General features: G+C 40.7%; 1 protein-coding gene across 1 annotated transcript in view; it reads right to left on the bottom strand.

Moving 5' to 3' along the window:
• Positions 1-14324: 14324 nt before the first annotated feature.
• LOC307271580 (leucine-rich repeat and fibronectin type III domain-containing protein 1-like protein) overlaps positions 14325-21506 on the bottom strand; it is a gene marked incomplete at both ends in the record, with an annotated part of 69626 nt that continues 62444 nt past the window's right edge. Inside the window, 2 exons of the mRNA XM_080054111.1 lie at positions 14325-14374; positions 18862-19514. Of these exons, the coding sequence (XP_079910237.1) occupies positions 14325-14374; positions 18862-19514 (703 nt within the window). The remainder of the gene's footprint in view (positions 14375-18861; positions 19515-21506) is intronic.

Below are 21506 nucleotides of genomic sequence, written 5' to 3'. Positions count from 1 at the left end.
GAAAGTCCCTATTGAGGTTCTGCAGTTTCCATCACTGCCAGTCAAAGCTGGCATAGTGTTTTTTTTTTAAACAATGCAACAGGTTATTGACAGTCATCCCCTTTATCTACAAAGTTGTGTCATAAACAAGTTATTCCTTGTGAACACCCACTGATTTCTCCCACACTCCAGTGAAGCACACAGTACTGGACAGTGATGATGGAGTGTGTCAGCCTTGCTCCTTACATTAAAACAAAAATTTAACAGACCGACATTCTTCAAAACTCGCACTCTCCCCAGCAGGATACAAATTCCACTTAATGTTTGTCTAAGTGAATAAACCCCTGCAAACCCTTCCTAATTCACTGCAACATGTGCATGAATTGTGCTGGCACAGAGACATGAAAGCACCCTCTAATTGAATGGCATAAACGTTAATGTGAAACAGAACTTTATCCGACATATATATTAATCATGCTTGAACTGCCACTGATAGTTATTTAAAAAATGTCTAATCCAATTTGGACAAAACTACACTACTGAGGTTGTCAAAGCTAGAGTTTAGCAAATGTCTACATCTCAGATGCATCAAGGGTATATGGGAAAAGTAAAGCCACAGTTAGCATTATATGCAGTCTTCTGGTGCATTACTCTTAAATTTAAAGCAGCAGCAAGCAGTGTGTGCATGATTTAAATTGTAATGCAGTAATGCAGTGTTAAGTCTAAACTGTGCTGTGCATATACATTACCATCCTGGATTGTAGGATATCTAAAGCTAAAGACTAATCCCTTGAACACCTGCATTTATAAATATAGAAATCAAATCAAATATACAGTAAGATGACAAAATGAACAGAAGAACATATTTATCCATAAACCAGTCTAAAAAAGATAACAAGCTTAACCTTTCACTGCAACACAAGCCTGTAGTAAACTGAGCATTTAGCAGCAACAACAACAGTAAATCCAGATCTTTGTTCAGCCTGACATTTTAAAAAAGAACCGTGACTTCCAATGCTAAACTTTCCCGTTACCTCTGACAGCATTATTTGTGTAAAGTTCTGAATCCGCCAGTATACCAATAGGTCACCGCAGTCCGCTTTATGTGTCCAACAGCTTAAAGACTTCAATCTCCATATTCAAACCTGCATAAGATTTAAATCCAACAGCCGTCCCATTTGCTCCCCTGTCTACAGGAGGAAATGGGTTTCTGCCTGTAGAGATAAATGGAAGCGTTCTAGCTCAAAGTCCCTGTAGTCGATAGATGTTCGTATGTACTCTCACTTCCATTGATTTAAACATTGATTTCATTAATCAGCATTATGTGTCACTTGCAAGGCCCTATATAAAAATACATATACAGTAGAAGAGGATGTAGCCTAATTGCTGGACTTTAAATTGTAGGTCAGTTCTTGTAATAGCCTACAACTGAAATTTGCTTTTCTTGTTAGTATAATTTAAAAGGGATTCATCATGCCAATGAGGTTAAATTATGCACTGCAGTAATACAGGTTACTATACTTATCTCTGCACATTGTGCCGTATTGTTTAGAGTTCCTAATGCAGATAATGCTACACAGTGCAGGAGCAATTTAAAAAAATTGCAATCCCTAAAAATAGAGTACATAGTTAAAGCATTTGGGAAAAAACACAACACAGCTGCAGCCAATTAAATGTACATTAATCAAGGCATTTTCTGTATCACTTTGTAAACTGAACATAGCCGCCCCATTTTTTTCTTACTTTTGTTATTGCTTTTGTTTTTATTTCCTTGTGTCTGTATCCAGAAGGTGCACCATGCATCAAACTGATCCAGTGCTGTGCCAATGATGAGATACAGGTAAAGTTAGTACAAGGCAAAAGGCAAGACAAGGCATGGGGGCAGAGATTTCTTATGTGAACGTTCTTTATCAACCAATACTGAGTGCAAATCCGCAGCATCCAATTATAGCTTCTCTTTCTGCAGCCACTGCTTCTATACTGGTCTCTCTCTCTCTCTCTCTCTCTCTCTCTCTCTCTCTCTCTCTCTCTCTCTCTCTCTCTCTCTCTCTCTCTCTCTCTCTCTCTCTCTCTCTCTCTCTCTCTCTCTCTCTACGCAACACAACTGATTTTCCAAGTCCATCTATCACTAAATGCCAGACGTTTTCTGTTGCTATCGTGTTGAATTTTTTAAATGGTTATAAATATACTGGCGGCTCTCTCATTTGCTTCACAGGGTCTGGGTGCCACTGCCAATTAACGATTATTCTGCTGTCCTGCACCAGAAGTTTAAATCACTTTCGGTGCTGCAGTGCATGTATCCGACCGAAGTGCGCAAATGGGAAAATAAGTGTCCACAGCAAACAACAGCCTCCAAGGAACTTAGCATACAGTCCCCTCCATAAGTATCGGAACAGTGAGGCCAATTCCTTTATTTTTGCTGTAGACTGGAAACATTTGGGTTTGACACCAACATATGAATATGAGACAATAGATCAACATTTCAGCTTTCATTTCCAGGTATTTACATCTGGATCTGATACACAACTGAGAAGATAGCATTTTTTGTAAAGGAACACCACATTTTTAGGCAAGCAAAAGTATTGAAACAGACTTAAAATGCATTAAAGTGAATAAGACTTAATATTTTGTTGCAAATCCTTCATAACTGCATCAAGCCTGTGACCCATTGACATAACAAAACTGTTGCATTCTTCTTTTGTGATGCTTTTCCAGGCCTTTACCGCAGACTCATTCAGTTGCTGTTTGTTTTGGGGGGTTACTCCCTTCGGTCTCCTCTTTAGCAGGTAAAATGCATGCTCTATAGGGTTTAAGTCTGGAGATTGACTTGGCCAGTCTAAAACTTTCCATTTCTTGCCCCTGATGAACTCCTTTGTTGTTTTTGCAGTTTTTTAGGGTCATTACCTTGCTGCATGATGAAGGATCTTCCAATCAGTTTGGTTGCATCTTTCTTTAAATTGGCAGACCAAATGTTTCTGTAGACTTCTAAGTTAATTTTGCTGCTGCCATCATGTGTTACTGTGTTGTTGTCAAGATGAACCTTTACCAAAGTGATGGAAAGGCTAAAGTTTGGAGAAAGAAAGGATCTGCACATGACCCCAAGCATACAAGCTCATCTGTGAAACACGGTGGAGGCAATGTCATGGCTTGGGCTTGCATGGCTTCTTCTCGGATGGGCTCATTAATCTTCATTGATGATGTAACACATGATGGCAACAGCTAAATGAACTCAGAAGTTTACACAAACATTTTGTCTGCCAATTTAAAGAAAGATGCAACCAAACTGATTGGAAGATCCTTCATAATGCAGCAAGATAATGACCCAAAACACACTGCAAAAACAACAAAGGAGTTAATCAGGGTCAAGAAAGGGAAGGTTTTAGACTGGTCAAGTCAACCTCCAGACTTAAACCCTAGAGCAAGCATGTTACCTGCTAAAGAGGAGACTGAAGAGAGTAAACAAACAACAACTGAATAAGGCTGCGGTGAAAGCCTGGAAAAGCATCAAAAAGGAGGATTCAAAAGTTTTGTGATGACAATGGGTCACAGGCTTGATGCAGTTGTTGCAAGCGAAGGCTTTGCAACAAAATATTAAGTCTTATTCACTTTAATTTATTTTAAGTCTATCTGTTCCAATTCTTTTGCTTGTTCCTTTACAAATAATGCTATCTTCTCGGTTGTGTATCAGATCCAGATGTGAATACCTGGAAATGAAAGCTGAAATGTTGATCTATTGTCTCATATTCATATTTTGGTGTCAAACCCAAATGTTTCCAGTCTACAGCAAAAATAAAGGAATTGGCCTCACTGTTCCGATACTTATGGAGGGGACTGTAGTCTCATCAATTAAGTATTGTTTTTTTATCCATTGTCAAAAATGGTGCAAATATACTTAGACCAGTGGGAGTGAAAATCATCAGAGTTCATATTTTTGGCTTTGAAATTCATGTTCATGCAAATTGCTCTATTTCAGGGGTGTCAAACTCATTTTCACAAAGGGCCGAATTACGACATGATAATCACACGAAGGGCCAGACATGTCGCTTACTGACATGCCTTCTTTTTATTCCAAAAATCAAACAACATATCTAGGTATATAACCTGCGTACATACAGGGCATAGGCTAGGTTTCGTTTACATATTTTGGGGGACAAATTATAGGTGGGGGGTATGGGGGTGCTCCCCCAGAAATTTTTGTGCGTCAAACACTTAATTTCCTGTATTCTGGTAGATGTTTCTGTTTTCTGTGCCTTTTCTGCATCGATTTATTGGGGAAATGTCTTTATTTTTCTAAAGGAAAAGACAACATTCAGGTTCCTGGTGAAACAATTATAAAGGACTATAATGCAGTAAGGCTCTCAGGCATCCTGGATTGAGCGACAATATGTTTTCTCTTGGATTTTTCAAAACTTTCTGCACTTTCAAAACATATCACATTTTTTTATTTTATTTTTTTATAGGAATCATGACCCAGCACCAGTGTTAACTATTTATGACACTTTACATTGGTAATGAAATGCAAAGCCACCATTGGAAACGAAAGGGGTGGGCTATCAGCGGCTATCTAACGTTAGCTAGTGAGCTATATTGTAACTTGAGGCAAAAGTTAGAAACCAGATAATGTTAGCATTCATCCTTAGATAGTTGACACAATCAATCATCATATTAGCATGCTATTTAGCCACATAGATTGGCCTATTTACAGCCATTAGAAAACTGACATCTTTTCTTCAATGCAAGTTCATCAATTCATGGCTTAAAATCCTGAGCTGTGGAACTTTCAGCAGACATTCCTAGTGGTAAGCTGTGCGAGTGTCCTAACGGTTGGAAGCGTGTGCGACGTGCGGATATGGCACAGGCTCCGCATGAGAGAAAAAAAAAAAAAATCATATTTATTTATTTTTTTTTTTTGCGGGCCGAATTTAATGGAATTACCGAATTGTTTCGCGGGCCAGATTAAATATTGAAACGGGCCAGATTTGGCCCGCGGGCCAGAGTTTGACACCCCTGCTCTATTTGATGGGATAAAGGTGGTTGGCGGTTTTTCAAATTCCCAAATTGACAGCACTGCTTATACCGCAGAATATACTGTGCTACCGACCTTCACAAACTGATGCTTGAATAGTCAAGGCAAGATATTTTTGCACAACAAACATCCCAGAGGTGTTCACATTAAGTCAGGGGTGTCAAACTCTGGCCCGCGGGCCAAATCTGGCCCGTTTCAATATTTAATCTGGCCCGCGAAACAATTCGGTAATTCCATTAAATTCGGCCCGCAAAAAAAAAAAATAAATAAATATGATTTTTTTTTTTTTTTTTTTTCTCTCATGCGGAGCCTGTGCCATATCCGCACGTCGCACACGCTTCCAACCGTTAGGACACTCGCACAGCTTACCACTAGGAATGTCTGCTGAAAGTTCCACAGCTCAGGATTTTAAGCCATGAATTGATGAACTTGCATTGAAGAAAAGATGTCAGTTTTCTAATGGCTGTAAATAGGCCAATCTATGTGGCTAAATAGCATGCTAATATGATGATTGATTGTGTCAACTATCTAAGGATGAATGCTAACATTATCTGGTTTCTAACTTTTGCCTCAAGTTACAATATAGCTCACTAGCTAACGTTAGATAGCCGCTGATAGCCCACCCCTTTCGTTTCCAATGGTGGCTTTGCATTTCATTACCAATGTAAAGTGTCATAAATAGTTAACACTGGTGCTGGGTCATGATTCCTATAAAAAAATAAAATAAAAAAATGTGATATGTTTTGAAAGTGCAGAAAGTTTTGAAAAATCCAAGAGAAAACATATTGTCGCTCAATCCAGGATGCCTGAGAGCCTTACTGCATTATAGTCCTTTATAATTGTTTCACCAGGAACCTGAATGTTGTCTTTTCCTTTAGAAAAATAAAGACATTTCCCCAATAAATCGATGCAGAAAAGGCACAGAAAACAGAAACATCTACCAGAATACAGGAAATTAAGTGTTTGACGCACAAAAATTTCTGGGGGAGCACCCCCATACCCCCCACCTATAATTTGTCCCCCAAAATATGTAAACGAAACCTAGCCTATGCCCTGTATGTACGCAGGTTATATACCTAGATATGTTGTTTGATTTTTGGAATAAAAAGAAGGCATGTCAGTAAGCGACATGTCTGGCCCTTCGTGTGATTATCATGTCGTAATTCGGCCCTTTGTGAAAATGAGTTTTGACACCCCTGCATTAAGTGCTCAATTCTGCCCATAAAGCGACATTTTGAGGCTATACTTCACAGCAGTTTATGCTCAGCCTTCCAGATGCTTTTTCCTGGATGGACCAGTGGTTAAATTTTTTTTTTCTTTTTTTACAGTAGTATGATTGACAATTGAGGGCATCCACAAAATAAATCCCACATTCAAAGAAAGATGCACTCGTTCATGCTGAAGTATCAACTCATGCTCGGTAAGTTCGCATTGTCCTCACAACCATGCGCGTATAAATGGGAGGTCAGATGATCAAAATGTCTTTCGACTCGCTGAACAAGCTGACGTGTTTGTTCAGCTGAGCATGCCGTTTGCCTCGCCATCCAGATCTCTTTTGAACATTTTGAAATGGGTAAAAGAGGTCTAAAAAATAACCAAAATAAAACATTGTGCGTGTATGTTTCTATGCTGCGTCATCTATTATTCATCCTACCATCTTTTCTTTCTGAAGGACCAAAGACACCGCACAGCACAATACAGCTGGAGCTCAGTACACGCTGAAATATCTTCTATACATCCCACACAGTTCTCCTCCTGTTTTATACTGCTTTATACCCCCTCTTGTCCTTTTCTCCTCCTCCTCATCTTCCTCATTTTTCCTAATCCTTGTCTTCCTTCTCTCCTCTACCTATAAAGCTGCTTATCTTGTGCTGCCTTTCTTCCCCCCTTCTCGCTCCTCCCCAACAGCTCAATTCAAGAAGCCATTATTGACACAATAAGATCACTACAAACAAGGTCATGTGGACCTACAAAGAGCCCCATTTCTCCTCTATCCGTCTCTTTCACGTAAAGTTTTTTTTTAACATTTATTTTTCATTATTATAACTTATTTCTTACTTTATCCCTCCTCATCCTCCCAGTACATCTTAACCTGTTCCTTCTATCCATCCTTCTCAGTTTTCTCCCCTCCCCCGTCTCACTTTCCAATTTCCTCCTTACCACAGGTGTTGTCTCTCTCGTAACAAACCGCTACTGATGCCGGTACTGCTTTTACATATTGAGAACTGCTCTCCATATAATGTGGTACAATACATATTAAGATATGGAAATATTTGATATGGATTCAAATATTTTCATTATATTTTTTTCATTGAGACAATTTCTGACTCAGAGCTGGGAGGCTGCTGCGATGTTGGGGCGTCAAGGGATTAGTGAGTGTTGCCTCCTCTACACGCAGCTTGCTTGCATTATCATTGTCTTTATTAAAGTGTGACCACACTTTTGTGCATCTTCCATATCCCCGGTTAGCCCGGACTAAGGAGCACTGAATGTAAATATGCAAAACAACATCATACAACTGCCATCAACAATATTGGACAATGAAATACTGCAAAAACTTCAATAGGAATACCGTTTGCATGAGCTTATTGATAGTTGGATATTGAACAAAGGGACCAGTTTGGTACCGGTATTTGATACTTATCCCTATTTATGTGTTCTCTTCTTTTTCTTATTTTCAGTCTTTCCCACTCACAGAGCTGGACAGCCTCGTGTAATGAGTGCAGGATCCAGCGGTGATGTGTCCGAGACCCCTGGTCATTTTAAACCATGTGAGTGTGTGTGTGTAGGAGAGAGACATCAGACAGTGTGCTTCAAATTCAGTAATGTATGCATGGCCACCTCTAGTTACATCCCCACCACATCAGCCACCAGATGTGACATGCTGCTTAAATTGAATTCATAGCATGGGCCATCAGCCCTCGTGGAGTGGAGCACACTATGCATCTCCTCTACATTATGTTATAACAAGTTCAGTCTGTGTTTCTCACTGTGCTGCTTTATCCTTCACATATGACAATAGCTGACTGGTTGCTAAGAGAGGGACTCGTAAGAGCTGCTGCAAAATGGCCACAGTAAAAATGAGATAGTGCTACAGCTTGCATGCAATGTTTCATCAGCAAAGTGATCACCAAATAATGAATTGTGTATCTCTGTGTATAAAATACATCAAAATGTAACTTTTCTCTCCAGATCGATCTGTGGAGGAACTGTATAGCACACATTTTAGGAAATGTTTAAAGGAATTGTTTAAAATTCAACATTCTCTTAATTGTGAGGAGATATGGCAATCTCCTATTTGTCAGTTAATTATATAACACAACCGCCAGCAGCTGTTAAACACAGCTTAACAAACAAAAACGGTTAAACAGTTAGCTTGGCATTCACTTCCTGCGCCCGGCCAAGAAATAGGCATGCCATAGACCTGTGTCTGTGTACGAATTAAACAAACAAGATGTGTTTGATTTGTCGGATAGTGAGCCCGTGGGAAGATTAAGTAACCTTTATAGGGAGCCAGGCAAGCTGTTTTCCCCGTTTCCAGACTTATGGTAAACTAAGCCAACCAGCTGCCGGCTGTAGTTTCATATTTAAAAAAATATGAGTCTAACCTTTTCGTTTTAATCCAACTCATCACTCCACACAGTTATCATATTTGTAATCATAAAATATGGACATGATTCAAGATTTATTATAAAAGGCTTTTAATGTGCATGATGCCCATTTGATTTGATCGCAGTTAGGAGGAGGAGGGAACAACATCATGACGCGAAGAAGAAAGACGTTGCCCTCTTTTTTTCTACTGAAAAGTTGACTTGTTTTCTCATGTGACCACCATGCGTTGAACATGTTGACAGGTTAAAAAAAAACAAAGTAATATTGTATTGGAGTGGCATGCACTTGTAGATCAATGTCACCTAAATTAAAGGCACAATGTAGCCTCAATCCTAAATGTCACTCTTAAGGAAGAGGGCTTGATATGGTGCTTTATATGTAGTTCTTATGGTGCTTGACCAAACCATATAGTTTGTATAAAGGTTTAAATTGTAGAAATATGTTAGGGGCTTATTCAACTACTACTGTGCTGTTTCTATTTACACCCACGTTCAGGAAGATAAAACATTTTTTTGGGAGTGTTCTTGTTCAATAGGTTTATAACTCAGGCATTTCACCATTCAGCCAGTAGCTGAGAGGAATGCATGATTACCTCTATAAATGTGTAAGGTAATTTTGACTCTGAAAATCGTTGGGATTGCCATTCTCTAGCGTCAGATAGCAGCCTACGTCCATGACTAAGGAGATATTGCTGACCCTCCTTGCACGGGCAAAGTCCATCCCTGAGGCTGTTGTGTTAGCACATATCCTCTCATAATATTATATTTTCCACCAGTATTAGATCACTGCCTTAGGCAGGCACGAGAAAAACAAGAGGATGGACAAAGAGAGATTCAGTAGGATAGAGGAAGAAGAGTATTTGATAAGAAATGGATTGACTCATAGACTAAGAGAGCAATAAACAAACAGGAGGGTGGATGCATTTCCTGTTGCTGTTTAGATATTGTCAGTGGACAGCAGTAACGACGCAGATCGTTTAGCCAAGGTGGCTTTCTAATTGTCTAGCTGACAGCAATTAGGTGGTGCTTGTTAAAGCTCTGTACCCTCATTAGGTTACAGACCACTCGTAGCAGGAAGAGACACTGCAAAGTGTAAGTGTGTCTTAAACTATGGGGCAGGACCCAAAATGGTTAGACGGCCAAGGTGACTGCCGTTGGGTTAGACTATTGCACTAATTAATGAGCCGGGGTCTTTGGTTGAGACAACTTCTCATGTAGCGGCTCATTTGGTTAGGTTCATGGGCTAATCAGGACATAACTCACCTGTTTAAGTGGCCCTGGAGAGATGTGAGGGAGGTGGGTAAAGGTCCATAAGGTCTTGCCCAGTTCCCTCCATTGAAAAGCTGTAGATATTGGACTGGAACAGTATAATGCACAGACTAGACCAATAGATAACAGGTCTGTCTAGTTCTAGTCCAGTTTAGTCAGCATCAGATGACTGCACATTTTGATCCTAAACAAGCTTATAACTTCAATTCAGGTCCAACCAGTTCCAGGTTTGTACTGTCCAATATGTCCACGTTAAACATGTTGAGTTCCTTCAAAGAACAGACTTCTGCTTGAGAGATAACAGGGTCCGGTCAAGGCTGAGTCATCCAGCTTCAGTCCAGCCCAGCTAGCAACAGCACAGCTCAGTGTAGTAGAATTGCATTATTCCACATGAACTATTAAAGTGGAGCCCACTTAAGCCAGCAGTGTCAAGAGTCCATTATGTTGAGTTGCAGAATCATTACTGTTCTAGAAATTAGCATACGATCATGTATTTTCCGTGTGGTATTATTTCCTTTCGATTTGTGCAGTCTTACAAATTGTGGATCCATGTTGAGTGTGATTATCTTTGCATCCATCCTTTACTCTTTAGCCATAAATTCCCCATCTGTTTTTACAAGCACCTCGGCGTCTGTCAATGCATGTAGATTCTGTTCCAGTTGGTGAGAAGTTCGTTCACATTGTCCGCGTCCATTTTTGTGTTGAGACATGTCCACATGCCTTGTTATTTTGCTTTTATGAAATGATATACGCCCACTGTATCCACTTCTAGACTGATACGCATTTCAAAGTGGGGAAATTTGGCATTCGGTGTATGCTGTTTCGTTGAAGGTGATTACGATAATCACACCGGCACAAGGATCCTGCAGCAACTGGCCAATCAATGAGCCAGAAGACATTGGGCCGTGACACGATCGTCCAATCCAGACATGAGAACCAAGATAAGCAGATAAAATAAAACCAGACAGTACAGGTCTATAACCCTGTGGTATTAATGGAAACAAAGTAATGGGTACAGTAAACAGTAGATACGGGAGGAGCTAGAGGGCCTTTTTTCTCTTCAGTGTTTTCACCAGCTTCCCCCATGGTGGTGACGTTCATCCTCCACATCTACCACGCAGAACAACATCATCAGGGTTCTAGAAAACAGAAGAGCAAAGACACAATTGTGTGAGAGTAGAACCTCAGCGCTACTGTCTTAGTCTACAAGGGAAATATTATTGTTCTACAAGGGGATATTTAGAACAAGGAGGTTAAGCAGACACTAACGCACTACTGATCTGGAGTATGGCATACGGTCTTGACAAAACAAGGTTTGGGGAGCGAATCATTTTAAACAGTAGCAGTCTAACTGACACAATTTAGCTTCTGTGAGATCAACACCAATTCCTACTAACACAAAACAGTGAGAATATCACTCCTTTAACGTGTGTTGGTAAAGCACAATTGTAACTTCTCAAGTTGAGTGGTTTCTGTTATTTGGTGTCCCGTGCTAGATTTTTTACACTTGATCATGTCCAAGTGGGGCAGATTTCTTTGTTGACATGACCGCTTTCATGACTTCAAAGGTTTCAAAAAAAGCACAGAGAACATTTTGTGTGTGTCCCTCTAGAATATTATATCCTGAGGAAAAACAGAAGCAAATGTAACACTTTGGAAGTGGAGAAAGTAAAGGTTAAAATGTCATGACATTGCGGTTACACCAGACATCGAAACAAATGAAAAGGACACATAACACAATGCAGTGCTTTTGACTTGTTTGGTCAGGTTTCTTTTGGGTTTAAAATATACAATAAAGCGTCTGGCATCATCCAATTGCCACTCACAGTTGTATCAACTCTGCTAATGGGAAAGAAGGTACTATCCATACTTCTAAGACAGTGATAACATTTGTTTTTAAAATCTTTCAATACAATTAAATCAAAGCTCTTCACTTTGTAACATTTTAGGGTCTGTTTCCTTCCTTATATGACAGCTGTGTTAGAGTGTTACTGCTGTATATATGGGAGATACAACAAATGCCCGCATATACAATGCTTGCTGACAAGGGAAAGCAAATAAGTGTGATAGCCTTGAGAGTGATGGAGCTGTACTTGCCGTGGCAGCCTATTGCCACTGCTGCTATTTGTAATGTGTACATTTGTCAGGAGAGCATTTCTTAACTGTATTTGTCAGGAGGAGTATTTCCTAACTGCATTTATGTTCAGCCACTGCTTATTGTGTCAGTTTAAAAATGAAGCAGAGTCTTCCTAACGCCTGTCTGTATTCATCCATCACTGCCACTGCACATCTCCACTGTCTTCTTCTCCTCCATCATCCTCCGCTTCTCTCCATTCTACTCCTCCATCACTCACTGTACCATGCACATATGGATGGAGGAGATGGGGTGATACGTAACAGGGACAGGGAGAAGGCAGTACGTGAAGAGGATAATGCAGTTTGATTGGCGACGGGATTGACAGGACATAAGAGATAACAAAACATGAAATACCGACAAATGTGTAACAAATTGAAAAACACATGGGGATAGGGGAGGACATAAAGGATTAAATGAAAGAGTATATGCCAACATTGCAATAGAGAAAAAGGATGTGCCAGCAGAAAGGAGATGAAGGGGGGACGGGAGGGAGGAGACGACACGATGAGAGGGGAGAGTGAGTATTGAGAGTGAACACAATTAAGAGAATCAAGAAAAAACAAGGAAAGCACAAAGGGGGGTTAGATGAAGAGAAAAACAATCAAAGGAGATACATAATTAAAGAGAAAACAAAGGAGGAATACAAATAAGAAGGCAGATGAAAGAAATGTTGGGGGATAAAAGAAAAGATCAGAAATAATCAATCGAGAAATAAGGAGGCTGACCAAGGAGGAAGACAAATGAAAGAGACTGCAAATTAGAAATGTTAAGTACGGAAATGAATAAACAACATTGCAAAACAAAGTCACTTCCTCTAGTGGAATGCAGACGGATTGTCAAGCAGATGGGTTTAATTTGCTTGGATTTTGCCTTATACTTGTCCCTGAGATTCCTGCTTTGACCCAAATGACATAACGGAGGATGGAATTGTTTGTGTCGCTCACAGCATGGATATATTACAGTTTCCTGTTACAAGTCCTTATTTGTCCTCATTATCATGAGCAGATCTCAACAGGTTTTTAATAAGAACAGTTTATTCAGTAGACAGTAATTTCACTGACGCAATCATTTTCATCAGCAGTAAGTCAGTTGATTATAACTTATCTTTTCTCAGAGCCTATAAGGTAAAACTTGATTTCTTGCTGTATGTGACAAACAGGCCAATTATATTCAGTTAACTATCGTATACAGCAAAGTCAAGCATCAAATCCTCCTGTTTGGGGATGCTTGTTTCAGGGAATGTTTGACATTTCTGGTTAGTACAATTATTGATTAACTATTCAAAGAAAATACATTTCTATTGATCAACTAATATATTATTTAACTAGTGCTTAAAGCTCTAGAAAGAAATGCCAAACATAGAATTCCAGTTTACTTCATTGCATTCGGATAGAGGCAGGAATCTTAAAGGTACGAACACACTGCACTCTGCGGCACGGCGGTTGGCCGCGCGAATCGCAGGTTCTGCGCCGCGTGATCATATTGGGTCATATTGTTCCCGACCAGAGTAGCCTTCTCCTACTCTGGGGATATGTTGGCGCTGGTGCTAACCGGTGCTGAGAGCACCAGTCTGCTGTGCTGATGGTGCTTAGAGCATCAGTTTGCTGTGCTGATGGTGCTTTACCCAAGCTTACTGGTGCTAACTTGGTTCATACAGCAAAACTGACAGCTGTACACAGCAGGCAACAGACACATAGGCTATTCACAGAACTTATGGGAGCAAACTGTGACTATTATGTTTTCATCCATCTTAATTTCCTCTGTCCGTCGTCCCGAAGTGAGTGACGTCGGGAGGAGCTCAACGCTGATTGGCTATCGCGGCGCGGCCGGCGGCAAAAAGTTCAATATTTTCAACTTATGCGGCGGCCGCACCGCCCTAGCCGCACCGCGCGAACCGCTCGCCGCCGACCGCCCATTCGCGCGTTGGCGCACAAAATACATTGACTTTCTAAGTAAACTCGCCGCGCGGCGGTGTGCAGTGTGTTCGCACCTTTAGAATGAATATCTCAATATACCTTGGTATACAAAACCACTAAGTAAGAGGGACGTAACACATTGGAAAAGAAATTTAATTTGTGTGAAAAAATTATGTAATGACAAGACACCCCTATAAAAAGGGTCCGGTGGCAGCATGCTACACAGGGGTGAGGTGCAGCGGAGTGGGTAAGGAGCTGTGACACAGGGTGACAGAAAGGGAGGAACTGTTGGCAGACTACACAACAAAAATCTAGGGAGTGCTGAAGTTTTAAGTGCTGGTTATTACTCTTTGTGGTGGCACTCTCTTTGCAAGGCCAAGAGACCTTCAGATCTTAAAGTCTCTCCATTGGACACTATGAGGCCGCCGGTCATCTGCTGGTGGAAGCGTCCAAGAAAACCAAAAGAGAGAGTGGATATGGACAAAGAGGGAAACAGAAGAAGAGTGAGAGTGACATCTTGTGAAACTATAAGAAACAGAGAAAAAAAACACCCACACAGATGCAACAAACAGCAATGAAACAAGGGGGACCGGCAGGGAAAGTGACAACACAGCGGGAAGCTGGGGGAAAAGGGAGATTCCGATAGTGAATTCCAGGAGACAGAGGGACAGAGGGCCAAGAAGGATGAGGCCGGGCATGCTGGATGGCACTGAGTAGAGTGATGATAGATTAAAATACACAGAGGACGGACAGGCTACAGGGTCATGGGTGGGCCATAGGGAGAACACTTGCACTTCACACAGACGCACACACCACCTTGTGTGATCCTTGAATGGTTATCTATCCGGTCCAACCTCGAGGGAGCATTTGCACTGGCTCAAGGCAATGCAACCTTGTACATCACGGACAAATGCATGCAGAGACCTTTAGGGATTTGTTTTCTGACCCTGAATGTACAGATGCACACAAACACTTGCTGTCTTCATTGTGAAAACATTGTATTTGCTGTTGCAAAAACTACATTTCCTAGCATATTACTTTAAAGAGACTTATCTTCAAAAAATCAAAAAATCTAAAAGCAAGTTTTGAAATAATATTTCATAATGGCAAAATTCAAAATGATGAATCCAGTTTATCCATATTACTTTAATGTAAACAGTCCATGAAAAAAGGGCCTATTTATTTATTCATTTCGGGTCAAATTTTTGACAATTGTGTGCCTTTTAATGGGGTCTGTCTGTGTGTCTGTCAGTTGCTCTGCTCCTCAGGCGCTCTGGCTCACTGCGGCTCCCTCTCTGATCAGATCAATGTTGCCTTTCTCTGCAATGCAGTAACCAGTGAAACACATCAGACACAGCTACACCCTGAGAAACCCCCAATGGCCTTTGCACAAACAAGAGTCTTATCCCTCATCGTAGGTTGCCCTGAAATTGCCACTGATCCTGGAATCAAAGAGAGGAAACAAAGAAACACAAAGGCCAGCGATAACTATAGTTCCTCATGGGTAACGAGTCGAAAAATAAACTATTATAATTGTCTTGTTTGTATGTCTCGTTGTAGCCTGGGATGCTCTTTGGAAGCTTTTTCTGACTGACATTATTCAGTCATTTAAGGTTGAGATGAAGTCAAAGCAGTTAATTAGGCCTGTAGGGGAATTATTTGAGTTAGTGCATATGGTATCACATGCGTGCTAGAACAAAGCAAGCAAGTTCCTAGTCCCACTTCAGAACCTCTCAGGACACTTGCTGAACTACATCTGAACACACTTCCACTTCTATTCTATAGCTTGTCCATGGTAGCCTATTAGGGAGGCACTTGACAGCATCAACAACTGGTGCAACTCCTCTTTTTTGATACAATAATTAAAGGCTGATGTGTCCAGCACTCTGAATTGTGGTATGAATTTCAGACTTTCTTTCCTGCGACGAAGCATAGTTCACATAGGTGAAAAGTTTCCCTGATATTGCAGCCAAAAATGCTGAGCTCCGCACAGGTCTCTCATCTCCTCCTAGCTATCAGCGTGAGGCTCCAAGACACCTCAATTCAGAGGGGCCAATTGAATGACATAGCAGCTGATAAAGTATTTTGACTCAGCTGTTTAAGCCACTCATGTGAAATGGTGTCTCCATTTATTCTCTCTAATGAAACCCCAATTTCCTGAGTGGATTAGTGTTAAAGGGGAAGTGCACTGGAGTGGGCTTAGAACAGGGAAAATCAACCCGGAAAAAAGATTCTCATGCTCTTGTGGATTCCTATTATTATAGCATTATCTGGCATTTCAAGCAATCTCTGTCAGCATCGCAAGTAAGTTTAACAGTTTGAATCGAGACAACTGGGTTTTGATAACATAAAAAGTAGGTGTTATCTAATACCCCTTGCTGGCAATAACTCCTTAACTTTTCAAGATGCCTATGGAAATTTGCTTTAATTTTCCATAAGTATCGCATGATATTTTAATCATGGAGCTTTGTGCCTTTACTGTCATTGCTTTTTGCACTTTTTGAATAATACTGCATGCACAATGGCAATCCTAAATAAATCATTACAATTTAAGCAGAGACACATTTTCTCTGTATCTCTTTTTCTTGCCAACTGTTCATCTGCTTCCAGTCAGATATCTTCAGTAAGCTAGTATCCACCATATAAACTAAGAAATTAGAGATTGATCCATTAGCAGACAAGAACATCAAGAGACACTGAGTGAGAGCCTAAAGCTCAAGTAATACTTTTAGTTTTTAAGCCTTAAGTTAACCAATTCCAACGGAGACAAACGGGTTATAACTTTGTCATTTCCATTTACCGTAACATATTCATTAATTTGTTTTTTGGTAACTTAGGTTTTCTAACTTCTAGGCGTCAGAGAGCAATGTTTCAATCTGGAATCCTGGACATAGTCTTAAAGGTCATGTCACCTTCTTCTGGTGTGGACTTCTTATTAGAACAATACTTAGGGGCGACTGTGGCTCAGTTGGTAGAGCGGGTCGGCTGATGATCAAAGGGTTGGAGGTTCGATCCCCGCCCCGCCACTTGTGTCATGGTTGTTGTGTCCTTGGGCAAGACACTTCACCCACCTTGCCTCGTGTGAATGTCGATAGTTAGCCTGCTATCGGTGTATGAATTTGTGTGTGAATGGTAAAGTGTAAATGGGAACAGGTCTCCCTTGCAAAAGAGTCTTCGGACTCAATGGGATATACCTGTATAAATAAAGGTTAAAAAAAAAAAAAAAAAAAAAAACTTACAACATTTGTGAACTTATTCATTTCTAACACTGTGAAGAACTTTGAACATATTAATTAACTTTACTCACTGCCCCTGGCTTCTGCTGAGTGATTGTACCTCTTACTGCCACGACTGGTGTGCCTCTTTCACTGATTGTGCTGATTTTGACGCAGTATATACTGTATATAAATAACAGTTGTTTTTCTTGTGCATTATGCATAGCATATTCTTTTGTGTGAGCGATATCATGTATTGTTATCCCTGGGGTGGTTCAATCACACTACAGCTGAATCTCAGGCAAATTGCTTGGATTTATAAAAAAAGCACCCTAGGGGGGCAGCATCTTAACTGTGAGTGTATTGTAAAGATTAAACATAATGAAGACAGTGACATAATAGCTTATAGTGGTGTTAAAATGTAGTTCTTAAATGCACTGTATGCATGTACGTTTTAAAGGAAAGTAGCTATACAAATTGAACAATCACAAAAAAAGACAGATATCAGAGCATTTAAGCTTAAAGGGCTTGTTGTATAAGCTTCTTCAGCGATGTTGCTTGGTCTTTTTTTTTTACATGTACAAATTGCTGCTTTTTGTTGTTGTACTAGGGAACACACACATATGTGATACATAAAAAAGACACATCCAGAGTAAAAAAATAGCTGATATTAACTTACTCAAGACATTTTAACTTTTTTATATAAAGGGGAAATTCTGGTCTTGGAGTTCTTCCAATCTGCTTTTGAATTTCAGACAACTTTAAAAAATCCCTTATTTTGTGCTGAGGTAACTTTACTTTTTCCCTGTTCAGCACTTTGGTTGCGACCCTGAGAAGGCTTAGTGCTTGAAGTCTCATAGTTTGTTGCTCAGCTAATTGAGGACACACAGGGTACTAACCCTTAATAATGTTATATGTGAAGTGATAGGTGATTCCACCTGTGTTACCAGATCCCCCTCTCCTCAAACACCAACCCAAAAATATTCTCTGCTGACACAGTCTGAATGTGCCCCATGGAGAAAAGGTGCGAAAAGTGCAGTTCCTGGCAACAAGGTCATAGAATCAGGCACAACACCCTTGGCAAACTAAATACACTCAATGGGCTTTACAAGTTTAAAGCCGTTGCATTACAGTGTATACCATCCACTACTGTTCGTAAATTAGGCCCTGGAAATGTACAAGATCGTAAAAGTAAAAATCGATGAGCTTGGGGGAAGTAAGGTTGTTAGGTTAATGCTACAACAGAGTATGAAGGATGATTCCAAGAGTATTTAATGTGAAAAAAAACTTTTCCTAACCACAGAGAGAGAGAAGCTGTGATTGGATCCGTCAATTATAGAGTTAACTACAACTTTAGATGATACTTCAGCCCCACAGACAGAAAGACGTCTCACCCTCTGTCTCCCACTATCTTCCCAGTGCACTTGGCTGGCATCTGTCTTATTCATTCTATCATTCACACTCCCCCACCTTCTCACAGTTTCACTCACTGTTAAAATATTGCTCAATTTCACACCCTGGATTTCACATAGTCTATATATCAGCCTCGATTTATTTCTGTTTGACTGCATATATATTTGTGATCTTTGTGTTCTTTATTTTTCAACCTTCTGCTGTCTTTCTTTCAACCTCTCTAAAGTACTTCCTCCTTGTTCTGCTGCTTGCCTCCTTCATGCCTATATATCTCCCTCCCACTCTGTCTCTGTACTACCTGCCAGTCCCTTGGGGGAGGTGGGCTCTTTGGCGACAGATGGCGGTCTGTTTGTCATCTGGATAGCCACCCTGGAGGAGAGGTGGGACTTGGTGGGCGAGAGCACCTCCTCATTGGCCAAGGAGTCAGTCCTTGTCATTGTGCTCCGTCCACTGCTCTCCTCTTCCACCAATGCCACAGTGTCTCTCAGAGTGTTGCTAGGCGACATGGCCCTGGACGCCGCTAGCGCTTGGTCCTCTTGACTATCTGGCATTTTAGAGGCAGAGCGAGGGAGGACTTGGACCTGCCCGCCGCCTCCCTGTCCGTTGCTCTGCGGTCTCGCCACAGACGCCGCAATGGCTGCTTTTCCGGGGCCTGCCCCTTGGTAGCCGTAAACCTTGTACCGTATCATTAAGATGATAATAAAAACCAGCACAGAGGCAACGATAATCCCTCCAATGATGATGATCATAGTGCCACCCAGGAAGTGGCTGTGCAACGCTTGGCACTGGCTGAACTCGGTGTGTGTGGTGAATGACAGGCAGCCCAAAGGACGGGTGGCAGTCAGTGAGGTGATGACGTCATCAAACACAGCCAGGACACAGAGATCATAGCTGCGTCCAGCGGCGAGGTCACGCACCAGGAAGTCATTGCTGCTGGATGGAATCATCCTGCCAAAGCAAATCACAAAAGAAAAAAAAAATACAATTGTTACATTGCACAGTCATAGAAGATATCAATGATACAGGACTGATACATGCAGTTTTCCTTTCACAAAGTACACATTACCACCAAATTAGACAGTTCTTTACAGGAACCCTGTTAGGAAATTAAAACATTCCCAGCAAATATTTAAAATATGTCAGTTGTTAATGCTCTTAATTGAATAGCACTTTGTATTGGGCTGCTCTAATACCTATGCCAGATTGTGTAACAACTAGCATAACGCTGAATCATAAAGTCAAAATACCTGCCAACACAAACTCGCTCTGTCTATCTATTCACCACTACACAGTAACAATCCAACGAGCGGAGCAGAGTCGTATAACACACAAAACAGTGACTTCTTGACTAATCACATCTGCTTGTATTGATCCCCTGTACTCTGTTGTGTGCCATTATACCAACGCTGCAGCGGTGACACTTGCACTATCATCATATATTTTCATGCAGTGCTGCCGGTGGCACAACAGCCACCTCATCGTTCTGATTTCCCCACAGAGTTGAAATCAAGAAAAGGCTGTGATCTGACAAACACTCCATCCCCCACAGCTACAGACATCATCATTCTCTTATTAAACACATTCCAGATGCTTAGCATTGTCAACTTCTGTGCCCTTCTCCCCCTAGGTAAACAGCAAAGCTCTAGTTTGTCCTGACCAGCATCATTTCCTTTGGGAAATCCAAGGGATGGAAATCACATAGGTAAACAGGAGCAATGTTTTCTCTATGCTTACCTGTGCTCAAGTTTAGCGTTTTCCTTCTCTCTCCTTGTCTCTGCGTTCTCTAGGGGCCTTAAGTATAACTAGTGGAATTTCCAAACAACCATATGTCATTGCTACATTTGATCTAAATTAGATCTATTTCCTTTTTGCTTCTTTCACATTTTCCCCAATGAACTCAAAGTCTTGCTGTCGGTACCTGTCCCTACCCCACAAATGTGTTTCCGCCTCTGTATGGAGACAGACAGGCTTTGCAATATAGTCGAGATGAAATAGAATTGATAGGAGAATACTGTATCTGTGTATGTGGTTGGGGTTGGGGGGGGGGTCTGGTGAGAAAGGATCCCTGCATCAAATTCTTCATAAGAACTGAACCAGTAAACTGACCTGCTGTCTTGCCAGAGGGTAAAACCATGATTTGAGAGCAGAGCTGAACTGGGGATCAAGCCATTTCACAAGGGGTATTGAAAGAAAAAAGAAAAATAGAAAAACAACAACGCAGACCACCTTATTAAACTTTAAAAAAAAACTACAGTCTTGTTGTCTCCTAACTGTGTTGGAACAAAATGATACCATGTCTGTTTTGCCTCTCTCGGAGGCAAGCTACATCATAGTTTATAAGGTGAGAAACCTCAGGGAAATCAGTAGGAGACTAGAGCTGACTGTCCTTCAGTGAAATCCACAAAGCACATGTGGGCCTCTAATCCGAAATCTGCAGTCTGACACAGTGCTTTCCATTTTCACCTATTATTTAAACAACATACACCTTGTGCTGCTGTGTGTGAAATCATGAGCTTTGATTATCATGACAAAACAGGAGGTGTTTAAAAGTGTCCTAAGGAGCAAACTAATGGGACTCAAAACTCCAAGTCGTGACTGATTATAATTGCATTGTCATGCTGAGTCACTGTTCACAATATGCATACAGTTGTAATTATTACTGGCAAATAAAGACATTTAAAGTGACACATTTAAATGCAGTTTTGGTGCCACTAAATAAACTGAGCAATTATAATGGTATTCCATGGCCATCTCCATTTTGTAATTCACTCAATTCTAAGCCCGTTCTGGACATTTTCCAATTTGTTTTGATTTTCTGTCAGTTGGTTTCATTTCAGAGAGCTCTCTGTCATGTTGATTTGATTTGTTTTCTTCTATTTCATCATGAATAGAGTACACTGCACAAAATATGGCATTAACATCCTTCTGTGGACACATCAA

This window comes from Ammodytes marinus (assembly GCF_949987685.1).
Source record: "Ammodytes marinus genome assembly, chromosome: 3".
In the NCBI taxonomy this organism is placed as follows: Eukaryota; Metazoa; Chordata; class Actinopteri; order Uranoscopiformes; family Ammodytidae; genus Ammodytes; species Ammodytes marinus.
This window is presented reverse-complemented; position numbering and strand designations above follow the sequence as displayed.